We start from the raw sequence: 15,688 nt of genomic DNA, 5'->3' as shown, positions 1-15,688 counted from the left end.
CCGTTGGGCCTACTCTGGCTGGAACCCAGGTATAAAAGGCAGCAGCTCCGCTCAGTTGGGGCTGATCTCCGAGGAGGGAGGATGCACCTGGGCAGGCTTCTGCCCGAGAGCCGCAGAAGCCCCAGACCATGGGAGCCAGAGGCACCGAGACTCACGCGGATGCCCAGGTACCTACGAACACACAAGGGGGATTAGAGCCACCGGGAAATGTGCAGATTGGGGAACCTGCAGACCCAGAGATGCCCAGACCATGGCATCAGGGACAGGGTAGGAAGTAGCCCGGGGGGACTAGCTGTTGTGCCAGGTGACATCAGCGTGGTACGGCCAGATCACTGATGACTTTTACCACTTACAGGGTCCTGGGCTGGGACCTGGTGGAGCAGGGAGGGCCTGAGTCCCCCTACCCCAGCTACCACCCACCCCATGGTGGTGGTCCACTTCTCCCCATTGACCATCGGGCTATGCAGCCCTGAGGGAGAGGGCAGCCATATTGACTCTGGTCATTGGGCCACAGAGCCCTGAGGGAGGGGGCAGCCGTATTTCCTTTGCTCATTAGATTATTATATAATCCTGAGAGAGAGGGCAGCGATATGGCCTTTGGTCTCTACACTGCACCACCCCAAATCTCAGGGAGATCAGGCGGACTCAGCCACGGGGCAATAACATCCCCTACCCTGCCCCAAAATGGGGACAGGGTGCGCTCGCACCATGACATTCACCTACTCAGGGAGTGCCAGTCCTAACAGTTTACCTGTAAAGTCTGCATAACCATCTACACAGAATGCTTTTAACTTCAAAATAAATAGCGAGCAACTGTTGCGTGGATGGGAGTGGAGGAATGACAGTGCTGGCTTTGAGCCAGCAATAGTGTAGACAGGAGCTCTGCAAGCTTCCTCAGACCGAACCACCAACGAATACTCGTTCGGTCCTACAAAACTCCGGCTGTTTCAAATGCCTTCTCTTGAGCCAGTTGCAGCAAACTGGAACATTGTGGAGCGGGCCAGGATAAAAGCAAACTCCTTTCCATGTTTGATCGGAGATGGATTTTGAACCCACGGCTAAGTGGCTGGCACACCGCCCTGTTGGCAAGTATTGACCTAGCAAGGAAAGAGTTGCATGGGTTCTGCTGACTCCCTGAGGCACAACTGATTAGAAGTCTACGGGAAGTGTGTGATTGTGACCCAATGTGAGTCCCTCCATGCCACGCGGCAAGGGGTTACAAGAATACCCTGATTTGACACGTACATTCTGCTTCAACAAAAAATTCTCTCACGTGAGGTTATAAATGAAGCCAGGGTCATAAGAACGGCCATACTGGGTCAGACCAAAGGTCCATCTAGCCTAGTATCCTGTCTTGCAACAGTTGCCAATGGCAGGTGCCCCAGAGGGAATGAACAGAACAGGGAATCATCAAGTAATCCATCCCCTGTCGCTCATTCCCAGCTTCTGGCAATCAGGAGGCTAGGGACACCTCCACCCAGGGGAGGATCCCTGACCATCCTGGCTAATAGCCATTGATGGACCTATCCTCCATGAACATATCTAGTTCTTTTTGGAGCCCTGTTAGTGGCTTGGCCTTCAGAACATCCTCTGGCAAGGAGTTCCACAGGTTGACTGTGCATTGTGTGAAGAAATACTTCCTTTTTCTTGTTTTAACCCTGCTGCCTATTCATTTTTTTGGATGACCCATAGTTCTTGTGTTATGTGAAGGAGAAAATAATACTTCCCTATTCACTTTTTCCACACCAGTCATGATTTTATAGACCTCTGTCATATCCTCTCTTAGTTGTTTCTTTTCCAAGCTCAAAACTCCAGTCTATTAACCTCTCCTCATACGGAAGCTGTTCCATACCCCTAATCATTTTTGTTGACCTTCTCTGTATCTTTTCTGATTCCAATATATCTTTTTTGAGATGGGGCACCCACATCTGTGCACAGTATTCAAGATGTGGGTGCACCACGGATTTATATAGGGACAACATGATATTTTGTGTCTTATTATCTATCCCTTTCTTAATGATTCCCAATATTGTTACCTTTTTTGACTATCCTCAATGACTCCAACATCCCTTTCTTGAGTGGTAACAGCTAACTTAGACCCCATCATTCAGTATGTATAGTTGGGATGATGTTTTCCGATGTTTATTACTTTGCATTTATCAACATTGAATTTCATCTGCCATTTTCTTGTCCAGTCATCCAGATTTCTGAGATCCCTTTAAAACTCTTCGCAGTCTGGTTTGGACTTAACTATCTTGAGTAGTTCTTTATTGTCTGCACATTTTTTCACCTCACTGTTTACCTCCTTTTCCAGATAACTTATGAATATGTTGAACAGGACTGGTCCCAATACAGACCCCTGAGGAACATCACTGTTTATCTCTCTCCATTCTGACAATTGAACATTTATTCCTACAGTTTGTTTCCTATCTTTTAACCAGTTAATGATCCGTAAGAGAACCTTCCCTCTTATCCTATGACTGCTTACTTTGCTTAAGAGCCTTTGGTGAGGGACCTTGTCAAAGGCTTTCTGAAAATCTAAGTACAGGATATCCACTGGATCAACCTTGTCCACATGATTGTTGCCCTCAATGAATTCTAGTAGACTGATGAGGCATGATTTTCCTTTACAAAACCCATGTTGTCTCTTCCTCAACAAATTGTGTTCATCCATTAGTCTGATAATTCTGTTCTTTACTAGAGTTTCAACCCATTTGTCTGATATTGAAGTTAGGCTTACCGGCCTGTAAATGCCAGGATCTCCTCTGGAGCCTTTTCAAAAAAATTGGCATCACATTAGCTATCCTCCAGTCATCGGGTACAGAAGCAGATTTCAATGATAGATTACATGCCACAGTTTGTAGTTCTGCAATTTCACATTTGCCTTCCTTCAGAACTCTTGGGTAAATGCCATCTGGTTCTGTTGACTTATTACTGTTTAATTTATCATTTTTCCAAAACCTCTTCTAATGACACCTCAAGCTGGGACAGTTCCTCAAATTTGTCACCTAAAAAGAATGGCTCAGGTGTGGGACTCTCCCTCACAATCTCTGCAGGAAAGACGGATGCAAAGAATTAATTTAGTTTCTCAACAACGGCCTTATAATCCTTGAGTGCTGCTACAGTACCTCGATCGTCCAGCGGCCCTCTGTCTGTTTAGCAAGCTTCCTGCTTCTGCTGTGCTTAAAAATTTTGTTGTTGTTACTTTTTGAGTCTTTGGCTAGTTGCTCTTCAAATTCTTTTTTGGCCTGCCTGATTGTACTTTTACACATGGCTGTGACATTATCTGATTAAACTATGACCATATAGATCATTGTTGCAACCACTGTTATATATTTGCAACAAATCTTGTTCAAAATGGGGCATGTAAGATGTCTATGGAAAGGTTATGATTTGCTGGTTATGGTTACGCTATCTGTATGCATATATCATTTTTGTATTTGAAGTTATGAGTGTTGGCTCTACACCTGTATTTCAAATGTTGGCTCCTGGGGTAATGCTCACGAGGTTGTTAGCCAGCGCATCTTGGCGGGACTATTCAAATTGCGTGGCCCATTAGAGGACACTTGATTTACAAGTAGAGATGCCTATCTACTCTTAATGGACTTTCCTGCCAGGACTAAGTGAAGTCATGCATTGACCTGTGACTTGCCTATGTGACTCCAAACTCCATCTTGTACCTGTAATTTTCCACTAGCTGGGCTGAAGGCTTTGTTTGAAACAATGGGTTTCCCTCCACAAGGCAGAAGCTATAAAAGGCCCTGGAAACATCTCCACTGTACCTCTATCCTGCTCAAACCTCTGGACTATGGACTTATACTCATGGGAGTATTCTAACCAATGGACTGAGGACCATCCAGTGATTTGGAAGCAACCAGAGACTTGACTTAAGCCAGCAGTTTAGTCCATCATTGCTACAAGCCTGAACCAATAACTTTGCATTTATTGTATGTATTTGGCTCCTGTAACCAATTTTAACTCTCACCTTTCTTTTTTTTAATAAATAAACCGTATGATTTTAGATACCAAAGGATTGGCAACAGCGTGACTTTTGGGTAAGATCTGAGTTGTATATTGACCTGGGTGTGTGGCTGGTCCTTTGGTGAAATTGGTTTTAAAGAACCACTCCTCTATTAGTCTAGTGTTTTTGGTGGTGATACAAGGCCTGGAATTCCTAAGGAAACTGCTGTTCTGACATTGTTAGCCAGTGTCGTGAAACAGAAGTTTACTTTTGTTGGTTCGGTGTATCTCATGGGAGAATAACCTCCTGTTTTGGGGTATGTCCACTCTATTTCTCAGCAGTTTGTCCAGAATTTGGGTATTGTCAGTTGTGATCCACAAAGGAATGGTTACAGTGGCTTTCCACAGTTTATGTTCCTTTCTCTTTTCCTCAGTAGGATTTAACTTCCTTTTTTCCCCTCTAACAGCTTCTTTTACTTCATAGTTTAGACCATGGTGGCACTTTCTTGGTCCTCTTACTATGTTTTTAAATTTAGGATATACATTTAATTTGAGCTTCCACTGTTGTGTTTTTAAGCTTCCTTGTTGTACCTTTTAATTTCTGTTAAACTATTTTCCTCATTTGGGTGTAGCTCCCCTTTCTGAAATTAAATACTACTACGGTGGGCTTCTTTGGTGTCTTCCTCCCGCCTCGGGGGGAGAAATTTATGGTCGCTACTAATTATTATAGTCGCTACTACCAAGTGATTCACCTACAGTCATCTCTTGGACCAGATCATGTGCTCCAGTTAGGACTAAATCAGGAATTGCTTCTCCTTTTGTGGGTTCCAGGACTAGCTGCTCCAAGAAACAGTCATTTATAGTGTCAAGAAACTTTATCTCTGCATCCTGTCCTAAGGTGACTTGTACCCAGTCAATATGGGGATAGTTGATATCCCCTGTTATTGAGTTTATTTTTTATAGCCTCTCTAATCTCCCTGAGCATTTCACGGTCACTGTCACGGTCAACCAAATAAATGTTGGAGAGATGGAAATAAATCAGGGACCGAATTTCCCCAAAATTCTTTCCCACAGGGTAGGGGGGATCAATTCTGCCTGTAAATCCCATCCAAGCAGTCTGGGGAAAGGCAGGTCAAGCAGGGAGCTACTGCCAGGTGTCACTCAGGACGGGTAGGAAGTCATGAGCGACATCTGCCCTGAGGATACAAACCTGCTGGGGACAATCCTGAACTCAGAGAACTCACAAGGTCTCGGTCGGGAATCCCAGCTGTTTCCTTCAGACACGGACAGGTTTTGAATTGATTTCATGATTCCTCACCTGTGTATGCGCCCCTGAGGCTCTCGGTCTCCTCTGAATCAAGGAGATCTGGGAGCCACGGATCTTTGTCTTGTTCCAGGTGAAAGAGCTCATCAGGTTCAAAAACGGGAAACTCTGCACAGGGAAAGGAAACCAGCTGGGTGCACAGGAGATTTCTCACAAATGTATTATTGTTTTAACCCCAGCTCATTTTGACGTAGCAATACGCGGAGGATAGTGCCCAGATGCTCCAATGCGTAGGACATTTTGCTGAAAGAGGGATTGAACAAACCCCCATCTCTGCTGGGAAAACACACCGCCCGAAAATCCCCCTCAAAAGGGGGCTTAAAACACAGAGACTGTAACTCCATGGCCTAGAAAGTGAAGACTGCAGCCAGCAGGGAAACCACCTACTTCTTTCCAAGAAAGAGAGGACAAGAGAAAAAACAGAGCGTCAGAGGGAAGCTGGGAATAGTGAGCACGGGTTGGTGGGGTTCAGAGGGCTAATGTGCGTTACGCTTTTTTCCTGCATTTTACAAGAGGTTCTCTGGGGAATTGTGCCCACCAAAACCAAAATTTCTGGGCTACAAGCAGTATTTTAAAGTGCTCTAATATCCACAGGCAGATTACAACTTGGTCTGCTCTTTCAAATCTGGCAGCATGCTTCGCTCAGTCTCCATCCATCTCACGCTGACAGGTGTGAAGAGTCACACCCTGAACCAAAAAAATTATAGTCTAGGCCCAGTGAATTAACTTCTTTAACACAGAGTTATAGGGTTGCCAAGTGCTGCCGCGTGTCCTTCCAGAACGTGGAGGGTGACGAAACTTAGAGCTCTGAAAACCAGGGAATGAAGAGTGAAATTAGACCCCATCCCGGCACCATAACCTTAACTCTGCCCCTGCCCCCTAACCCTGGAGCTGGCATTAGCCACTGACTATGGGATAGTAAGGGTGGTAAACAGGTTACTCAACTACTGAGCAAATGGCAGATTCTCTTGGGAGTCTTCAAGTCAAGACTGGATGCCTTTCTGGATGAGTATTTAGTCTAACACAACTCAATATAAAAGTAACAGGAGAAAATTCTATGGTCTGTATTATACAGAAGGCCAGAGGTGATGACCAAATAGTCCCTTGGGCCTTAAAAATCTATGAATTTATAATAGGAGATGAGGAAAGACATGCCATTGTCTGTGTTGTGTTCACAGATGGGAATACCAGCATTTATCTGCATGCTCTCCAGCTGTGTGCAGTGTGTCACATGTAATGATGGAGGGATTAGTTGGAGCATCTTGGCAGAGCTGTGACTGTGACATAAAGGAAGGTGCCTGTGATCCTTGTAGGAGCAAGTCTGCCTCTTTTCAGTGCCGAGTGTTGTAGGTTGCAACAATAAAGGTGCACAAGGGTGTGTTCTTTCCATCCGCATTGTCGGCACTCTGCGGGCACACATGCTAGCCCTCTCCAGGGTTTAGAGAAGAGCAATAGACGGCGATGAGTCAGAAGGAATCATTTGCCAGAGGCTGTGAATGGGCGACAGGGGTTGGATCACTGGGTGATTCCCTGTTCTGTACCGATTCCCTCTGGGGCACCTGGCATCGACCATTGTCGGAAGACAGGACACTGGGCTAGATGGACCTTTGGTCTGACCCAGTGTGGCCGCTCTTACCCCTCCGGGGCAAAGACGTGATGATATTTGGCAAGTCTGTGATAGTAATTGTGAGATATAGGCTCAAGCTTAGTGCCGGTCGGGTGTCAGAAGCTTCTGTTCGCTATGCCGGACCTAAACCCAAGTTTTACCTGAGCCAAGAGAATATGTTAGCCTTTGTGCTGTCCTGCCCTGTGCTCTGTTCCCAGGGTGTTCTGTAGTGAGCAGGGCAGAGTGTTAGTGTGTATGTCATTCGCATGTCGGGGTGATGCTGAAACAGGGCAGAGTTAAGGTTGCATTTTTGGGGTTACATGAACCTTAACTCTGCACTTCTCCGTCTAAGAACCGAGAGGACAGGAATCCTTACCCAGCGAGGTCACATTCTCATAGTTCTCCTGCATGACGTCTCTGTAGAGGGCTCTCTGAGCGGGGTCCAGCAGGGCCCACTCTTCCCTGGTGAAATACACAGCCACCTCCTCGAAGGTCACCGGCCCCTGAAAGAACAAGAGTCCAACACTCAGGACCTGCTGCCCCACTCACAGCCCCACTATTTGTGGGGGAGGAGGGCCAATCAAATGGATACAGAGTCAGAGTTGTCCACGCACAACCCAACCGCCATGGGTCTATTCCTAAAATCTTAGCCCCGGATTTACCAAATCCCAGCAAGTCCATCACACCTTGCCCCCCTCCCTTTCTGCCACCCTATGCACTTCCTGCACCCTCCCACCCTTAGATCAACTCCCCACTTCCTCTGTATTCATTGTCCCTCTGGCTCCTGTGGGAACCCCCCCAGCATCCCTACCTGAGCCAGCTCTGCCATGCCCATTTCCCTTCCCCGGGCAGGCTGGGAGAATTTGGAGGGACCCGGGGATGTTATTCTGCAGCCTGTCAGGGGGAGAAGGGTTATTGGGGGGGATTTCAGAACAGACTTTAGGTCATTCCACGTCATGCGTCTCACTGGCGCTTTCTCTGCAGAGACGTTTTAGACTCTTGCGCTGGGGAAATGCTCGGTCACTCCAGTGTAGACCCCTCCCCTCCCACCAGGGCTAAACCCACTGAGACCCTTTAAACCTGACATTCCCCAGGACGGCCCATTCCCCCAACAGAGCGGGAACTACGCAGAGCTAGGGACCAGGCAAAATCTGTCCAGGGCTGAGACAGGAACTGGATCTGAGCAGGTCAGCACATTGGGGGACAGATTTATTATAATCTTCATCAAAGAAAATCTCACTCCCCCCCTTCCTGCACTTTTAGCCCTCAAGGACACCTATTCTCGGTCAGCCTCTTGAGACACACACATGCAAATGCGATAGGGTCAGCCTTGTGATGGGTTTTATTCTTATTTCGTACGAAATATAAGGGGTTCACACACACAAAAAAGGTGACCCCTTTTGAAGTCCGCATGAAAAGTATGAAAACCATGAACATGCCCTTCAACAGCTCCCTCCTCATTCACATGAATGCGCATAGCTAGTCTGTCTGCCGTGTCCCAGCCCCACTGCTCAGCCCCATGGCTGGGCTCCACCCCTCCTCATGCCTGTCACTTGGCGGCCCACATCTGACCATTTTCACTCACTCATGGAGGCTTTCAGACTCCTCAGGGTCTGGATATTTTGTCCTTGTCCCATCCTATTTCACACCATTCGGGTGGTTGTTCCTTTCCCCAAAGGGAAACACCCCCCTGAGATCTGGATTCGCTCCGAATCCCCATCAGATGTCACAGCAGGAGTGAATCAGCCATGGGGCTCAACCGGCTTCACATTGTTCCACCATTTCCAGGTGCACATCGGGGCGGGAGGCCGTGATGCCCTGCCGTTAACATGGTTATTGGTGTGAAATCTGCCCCCGGCGTCAGAGACAGACACGTACCGGTGTCGCTCCCCAGCTCCCGTCGCAGCGTCTCTAGGGGAAGGAGAGGACGGGAGAGAGCAGGATTCAGACCCTTGCATTCATAGAGAAATCCCCAATGATTATTAATGTAATTGCTTTAAACTACGAGATGGTGACAGGGAGCTGAGGCCAATAACGCAGCCGCTGCAGACAGAGCCAGCCCCACAGGGCGACTCCCATGGGGAAGGGGACTCATGGAGCTGGGGCTGTGAGATGGAGCCCGGAGTCAGTAACATCACTAGAGTCCCCGACTCCTCCCTAGGGCCAGGGTCGCTCTAACCAGAGGAGACGCCACCCCCAGACTCCAACTCACCTTTGAATCCCGGCAGCATCTGCTTCAGGACGGCACTTTTCAGACAGAAATAGCTGAGTCTCCTCTCCAGCTCCGCAAACCCCGGCTCTGGCTTCCGAAACGCCCCGTCCTCCCTGCTGGGGAAAGGAGGAGGGGTGAGAAATGGGCTCTGGGCTAACACAGACTGACCCTCTCCTGCCCAGCAGCCTCCTGCGCCCTACGGGCATCATGTCACCCCCGTGTCGGACCCTGGGCTCCAGTGGGGACGGTTTCCTGGCTGAGGCTGGCAGGCTGGGCCCTGCATTCACCATCACTCAGGGCACCGGGATCCCAGGCAAACCCGAGGGGGAGGAGAAGAGGCTGTGGGAACCTACCAGCAGCTCCTCACTTTGTTGCTTCTCCTTGTCTTTGCCTGCTTCTCTCTCTTTTCCCAAAGGGGCCTGACGCTCTCATGGGGGCTCCTGGAAGAAACAGGCGAGGGGGGTTACACACAGCTGCAAACAGCCTCACAACTGCCAGTTTTCAGGGCCCATCCTGCCCTGCAGAGCCCCTGGGACTCACCGAGACTTTTTTTCCAGGTCTAATTCAACCTCCGTGAGGATGATCTGGGAGGCGATGGTGAAGGGGGTGGAGGGGCAGGTTTTCCAGAGAAAACACAGAATCCCGTGATGAAGTGACAGGGGCGCAGGCCGTCCCCCAAGATAAAAACCTGCGATCTGACCTAATTTGCTACCAGTAGCCGTTACTCACAAGGAAGTTTGTCCTTATTTGCTGACTTGCCCCAAGTTGCTACCTCTCCCCTTTCCCAGCTTCTGGTCCACAGGTAGCAAATTGGGGGGGTACGTCTGTCACACGTTGATACCTCTGACATGGGGGAACTCTTTGGGTTGCATTTGGCCCGGGGGCCCTACTTTGGCCATCACGGGCCCTAAATTAGAAATCACAGTTAAAAAGCCACAGCAAGTGCAACCCTAGAAACAAGGCAGATGTCACTGCTACTACTAGCAGCTACTTACGTCGACAGATTTCCCAGGAGTATTTGCGATTAAAATAGAAATTAAGCAGCACCGCCACCTGTATCTGCACAGCGAGGGGACGGGTACGTGCCGACGGGCTGAAAGGAACGGAAAGAACATTTTCAAAAAGTAATCCGTAAAAAGGGGCAAATGGACCTTGCAAATGGATCCCAAGGAAGGGAGCGCCCTTCGGGGAATCCCAGCCGCTGACCAGACAAATCTGGGAACTGCTCGGAGACTTTACGCTGCCAGAGGCACTGCTCAGGGAGTCTTTGTTTGGGGGGGGGGGACGCAAAATATTTCCCTGAATCACGCCCCCGGCAGCCCCTCCGTGAGTGACAGTAGACAGGCGCGGCAGTGACTAGCCAGGGGGAGGCCCGGGCCTTGAAGCACCCGCCCGTGCTGAGAGGTGCTGTCTGGGGGAGGGGAAATAAAAAAGCCCCTCTGCCCCCACCATTATTGCAAACACGGGGGGGGGGCTCAGCCCCACCACGGTAACTGTTACCCCTCTGCCCCTGCCTGGGCCAGGGTTTTACCTTCTTCCAGCGCCTTTCGCCTGGCTCCCGCACGCCCCCCCCAGCCCTGATTTGACCCCTCAGCCCCTCTCCCAACCCTGCCTCCAGCTGCTAGAAGCCCCCAGCCAGTCAATTGCCACCCCCCTGCTCCCATTTGCCTCTTTTTAACCCCTATAAAAAGCGGTACAGAGACTCTGAGGGCAAGTAAGGGCAGGAGTAAGGGCGGGGGGGCGTGGCGTGGCTTCAGAGGATGTTACTGAGCATGCGCAGTACAACCCAAGTCGCCAATTCTGCCAGGGAGCAGATTGTTACACCCCCCAACCCGCTGCAGAGCTTCCCACGGCTCCGGCTCCAGCCCCCAAAGCTCCCACACGGCCAGATCTGAACATGGACCTCTCCCCACCCCCCCAAGCGGACATCCCCCCCAAACGCTGTCCCCCACCCTCGCAAAGATCCCTCAGCTCCGCCCCCCACTAAACATCCCCCCCAAACATCCCTCAGCTCCGCCCCCCGCAAACATCCCCCAGCTCCACCCCCCCACCCCAGCAAACATCCCGCAGCTCCGCCCCCCTGCAAACATGCCCCCAAAGATCACCCAGCTCCGCCCCCCCCTCCCCCAAACATCCTCCAGCTCCGCCCCCCCACTAAACATCCCCCCAAACATCCCTCAGCTCCGCCCCCCCGCAAACATCTCCCAGTTCCGCCCCCCCACCCCCGCAAACATCCCCCCAAACATCCCCCAGCTCCGCCCCCCCACTCCCCAAACATCCTCCAGCTCCGCCCCCCCACTAAACATCCCCCCCAAAATCCCTCAGCTCCGCCCCCCGCAAACATCCCCCCAAACATCTCCCAGCTCCGCCCCCCACCCCCGCAAACATCCCTCAGCTCCGCCCCCCGCAAACATCCCCCAGCTCCACCCCCCCACCCCAGCAAACATCCCGCAGCTCCGCCCCCCTGCAAACATGCCCCCAAAGATCACCCAGCTCCGCCCCCCCCACTCCCCCAAACATCCTCCAGCTCCGCCCCCCCACTAAACATCCCCCCAAACATCCCTCAGCTCCGCCCCCCCGCAAACATCTCCCAGTTCCGCCCCCCCACCCCCGCAAACATCCCCCCAACCATCCCCAGCTCCGCCCCCCCACTCCCCAAACATCCTCCAGCTCCGCCCCCCCACTAAACATCCCCCCCAAAATCCCTCAGCTCCGCCCCCCGCAAACATCCCCCCAAACATCCCCCAGCTCCGCCCCCCCACTCCCCAAACATCCTCCAGCTCCGCCCCCCCACTAAACATCCCCCCCAAAATCCCTCAGCTCCGCCCCCCGCAAACATCCCCCCAAACATCTCCCAGCTCCGCCCCCCCACCCCCGCAAACATCCCTCAGCTCCACCCCCCGCAAACATCCCCCCAAAGATCCCCCAGCTCCGCCCCCCCGCAAACGTCCCCCCCAGCGATCCCCCAGCTCCGCCCCATCCCGGTCCCCCCCAGCCCGCCTCTGAGCCCCAGATCCACCCCCCCAGCTCCCGGGCCCAGCCTGGGCTCCGAGCCCCTCCCCGCGTGTCCGCCCCACGCGTGTCCCCGCCCGCTCCGCGCTGCCCCCGGACCCACCGCGCTGCTCCCGGCCCCGGCCCCGGCCCCGCCGCTGCAAACACACAAAGGGCTCCCGGGCCGGGGGGGGCAGGAAGGGGCGGCTCCTCCCCGGGCCTGGCCCTGCCCCTGCCCCGCCGGGCCCCACGCAGGGTGTTGGGGACACGCGGGGAATCGGGGAACCCCCCCCCCAGCCCGCAGAAGACCCCGAGCGCCGGCAGCCGGAGGGGCAGGTGGGAGGGGGGACACCCGCGACAATCTGGGGGGAGAGGCGGGGGCGGGCAGGGCCAGGCCCGGGGAGGAGCCGCCCCTTCCTGCACCGCCCCCCCCCCCGCAGCGGGGCCATGGTCCAGGCAGATCTGGCCCTGTGGGAGCTTTGGGGGCTAGAGTCCCCCCCCCCCCGCCCTCACTTGCCCTCAGAGTCTTTGTACCGCTTTTTATAGGGGTTAAAAAGAGGCAAATGGGAGCAGGGGGGTGGCAATTGACTGGCTGGGGGCTTCTAGCAGCTGGAGGCAGGGTTGGGAGAGGGGCTGAGGGGTCAAATCAGGGCTGGGGGGGGCGTGCGGGAGCCAGGCGAAAGGCGCTGGAAGAAGGTAAAACCCTGGCCCAGGCAGGGGCAGAGGGGTAACAGTTACCGTGGTGGGGCTGAGCCCCCCCCCCCCGTGTTTGCAATAATGGGGGGGGGCAGAGGGGCTTTTTTATTTCCCCTCCCCCAGACAGCACCTCTCAGCACGGGCGGGTGCTTCAAGGCCCGGGCCTCCCCCTGGCTAGTCACTGCCGCGCCTGTCTACTGTCACTCACGGAGGGGCTGCCGGGGGCGTGATTCAGGGAAATATTTTGCGTGCCCCCCCCCCCAAACAAAGACTCCCTGAGCAGTGCCTCTGGCAGCGTAAAGTCTCCGAGCAGTTCCCAGATTTGTCTGGTCAGCGGCTGGGATTCCCCGAAGGGCGCTCCCTTCCTTGGGATCCATTTGCAAGGTCCATTTGCCCCTTTTTACGGATTACTTTTTGAAAATGTTCTTTCCGTTCCTTTCAGCCCGTCGGCACGTACCCGTCCCCTCGCTGTGCAGATACAGGTGGCGGTGCTGCTTAATTTCTATTTTAATCGCAAATACTCCTGGGAAATCTGTCGACGTAAGTAGCTGCTAGTAGTAGCAGTGACATCTGCCTTGTTTCTAGGGTTGCACTTGCTGTGGCTTTTTAACTGTGATTTCTAATTTAGGGCCCGTGATGGCCAAAGTAGGGCCCCCGGGCCAAATGCAACCCAAAGAGTTCCCCCATGTCAGAGGTATCAACGTGTGACAGACGTACCCCCCCAATTTGCTACCTGTGGACCAGAAGCTGGGAAAGGGGAGAGGTAGCAACTTGGGGCAAGTCAGCAAATAACGACAAACTTCCTTGTGAGTAACGGCTACTGGTAGCAAATTAGGTCAGATCGCAGGTTTTTATCTTGGGGGACGGCCTGCGCCCCTGTCACTTCATCACGGGATTCTGTGTTTTCTCTGGAAAACCTGCCCCTCCACCCCCTTCACCATCGCCTCCCAGATCATCCTCACGGAGGTTGAATTAGACCTGGAAAAAAAGTCTCGGTGAGTCCCAGGGGCTCTGCAGGGCAGGATGGGCCCTGAAAACTGGCAGTTGTGAGGCTGTTTGCAGCTGTGTGTAACCCCCCTTGGCCAGTCCCTGCAGGTCAGGCTGTCGTTGCAATGACCATAGGCAGCGTTTCTATAGGAGCCCCAGACCCCAAAGCGCTTTACAAAGGGGGGTCGGAGCCGTAATCCCTATGGGACAAAGGGGGAAAGCGAGGCAGAGGGAGGGGCAGAGCCCTGCCCGAGGTCACGTACCGAGTCCGTGGCAGCGCCAGGGATGGGTCCTGGGTGCTGCAACCCCGGGACCTTCTCTCCTCTCCTGTAAATGTCTGTAAATCCCCTCCCCCATGCAGAGGTCCCGAGCCAGGCCTACGGCCCTGCTCACACGACGTTAATGGGTTACTGGGGTCAGGGGGCTTGTGGGGCTCTCAGCACTGGGGGGAATTTGACTCTCAAGGCAGAGAAACATTTTCTGCCTCTAAAGTGCCTGGGGAGAAACTTTCCACCTCCCAGCAGGGATTGCTGGGGCAGCTGGGAGCAACGGGTCCCTGCTGGTGGGGACGGGGGAGGCGGCAGCTGCTCTCTGCACCAGAACCCAAGGGTCTGAAATTCCCCTAAATACCAGAGGCACCCACGGTGATTCCCCTGTAGAGCAGGAGGCTTCCCCAGCCTGGGACACCCCCTCTGACGGCCTCTCCTTTCTCTCCCTCTCCAGGGTGCTGGGAGCTCTGGGGGCAGGTAGGTGCTGGGCTCTGTCTCGCTCCTCATGGTGTGTTAGGTCTGGTAACGGCACTGAATACGGGGCGTCCCCCGGCCCCTGCAGCGTGACACGCTGGCTTAGAGCCTGTGATTCTGTGTCCCCTCGCAGCTGCCTCAGCAAGGGGTGGACCCTGGCACCCTCTGACAGGTAATGACGTCCCACCAGGGCTGTCAGACATATGGGCCTGTCTCACGTACTTATGGGGCCACATCACGTATTCAGAGTGTGCAGAATCTCAGCTTTCGACTTTTTTTTTTTTTTAAAGTAAGTTTCCAGCCCTCCTGGCTGCAAAAAAAAACCCTCCCAAATGGACACGGGGAGACAATGTTGCCTTCCTGAGTCTGCAGGCAGCCTGAAACAGCGGCTGAGAGGGGTGCGAATGCCCTTGGCCGCCGTTAATCTCATTGGCGTGCTGACGCTTTGATGTCAACATTCATATTCCATGGCTAATGGCTTGAGCAGGTGGAATCAGGAGCGGGTGGGAATGAAGCCTTGGAGAGGTGGGAATAGGGGATTGCCTTGGGGAGGACAGTGGAGAGACGCAAGGACAAGGAAACAAGAGATAAATAGAGGAAGGAGGGTGGCAAAGGAAGGGTAGAAATAGCAGGGGCAGAAAGGGGTTTGTGGGAGTGGCTATTTTCCCATGGCGAGATATTGTGACAGTGACGGACTTTATAAATAGGAGTGTTATTTTCTGTTGAACGGGCAGCGTCTCCCCTTGTTCTTCGTGCCTGGGTGTCCCGTCGAGAGCAGTGGGTGTCCTGCTGTGAAGGGAGGTGGGGGAAAGAGTCCTAAATTGATGCCCTAGGCCACTGACCGTAATGGAAAGTGGAATACGGCCCTCTCCTCCAAATGAGTTGGACACCCCAGGGTTACTGGTTTAGCTGAAGGGCTCAGGGCTTTTGGTGTTAAGGGCCCACGTTCATTCCCCACTGGAGATCTGGGCTCTGTCTGTGGGACACACCCACTCTTTGGTCTGTGTCTCCTCCCTTTCCACGTAATCCCAGCGCTGGTGCCCCTTGTTGCTGGAATATCCCAGTGTGGGAGGTGGCTCGGCTCCCCACAGAACCAGAGCGTCCCGGAGAAAGCTACTAAACCTGTCTCAGTTCCGTGCCCCAATGTTTCCCCGTGTCCCACCTCTCTG

At 53.0% G+C, this 15,688-nt stretch overlaps 2 protein-coding genes across 57 annotated transcripts in view; one reads left to right on the top strand and one right to left on the bottom strand.

Moving 5' to 3' along the window:
- LOC119849376 (zinc finger protein 420-like) overlaps window positions 1–15,688 on the bottom strand; it is a 3,142,523-nt gene that overhangs the window by 894,552 nt on the left and 2,232,283 nt on the right. For 2 of the 49 annotated variants that reach the window (XM_043503755.1, XM_043503759.1), the window contains 2 exons: window positions 7,702–7,784; window positions 7,267–7,393 (listed from right to left, as the gene is read on the bottom strand). The exons of 40 other annotated variants lie outside the window; for them this stretch is intronic. In XM_043503755.1, coding sequence (XP_043359690.1) covers window positions 7,267–7,393; window positions 7,702–7,784 — 210 coding nt within the window. Of the gene's footprint in view, window positions 1–5,278; window positions 5,393–7,266; window positions 7,394–7,701; window positions 7,785–8,768; window positions 8,802–9,102; window positions 9,219–9,455; window positions 9,543–10,097; window positions 10,196–12,217; window positions 12,395–15,688 lie in introns of those variants that run through there. 7 more of the 49 variants (XM_038386361.2, XM_043503785.1, XM_043503779.1 and 4 more) reach the window with 7 other exon arrangements.
- The window catches only part of LOC119849403 (zinc finger protein 501-like), a 1,099,011-nt gene that overhangs the window by 1,006,131 nt on the left and 77,192 nt on the right, over window positions 1–15,688 (top strand). The window lies entirely within an intron of this gene.

This window comes from Dermochelys coriacea, chromosome 28, assembly GCF_009764565.3.
Source record: "Dermochelys coriacea isolate rDerCor1 chromosome 28, rDerCor1.pri.v4, whole genome shotgun sequence".
Taxonomy (NCBI): domain Eukaryota; kingdom Metazoa; phylum Chordata; order Testudines; family Dermochelyidae; genus Dermochelys; species Dermochelys coriacea.
This window is presented reverse-complemented; position numbering and strand designations above follow the sequence as displayed.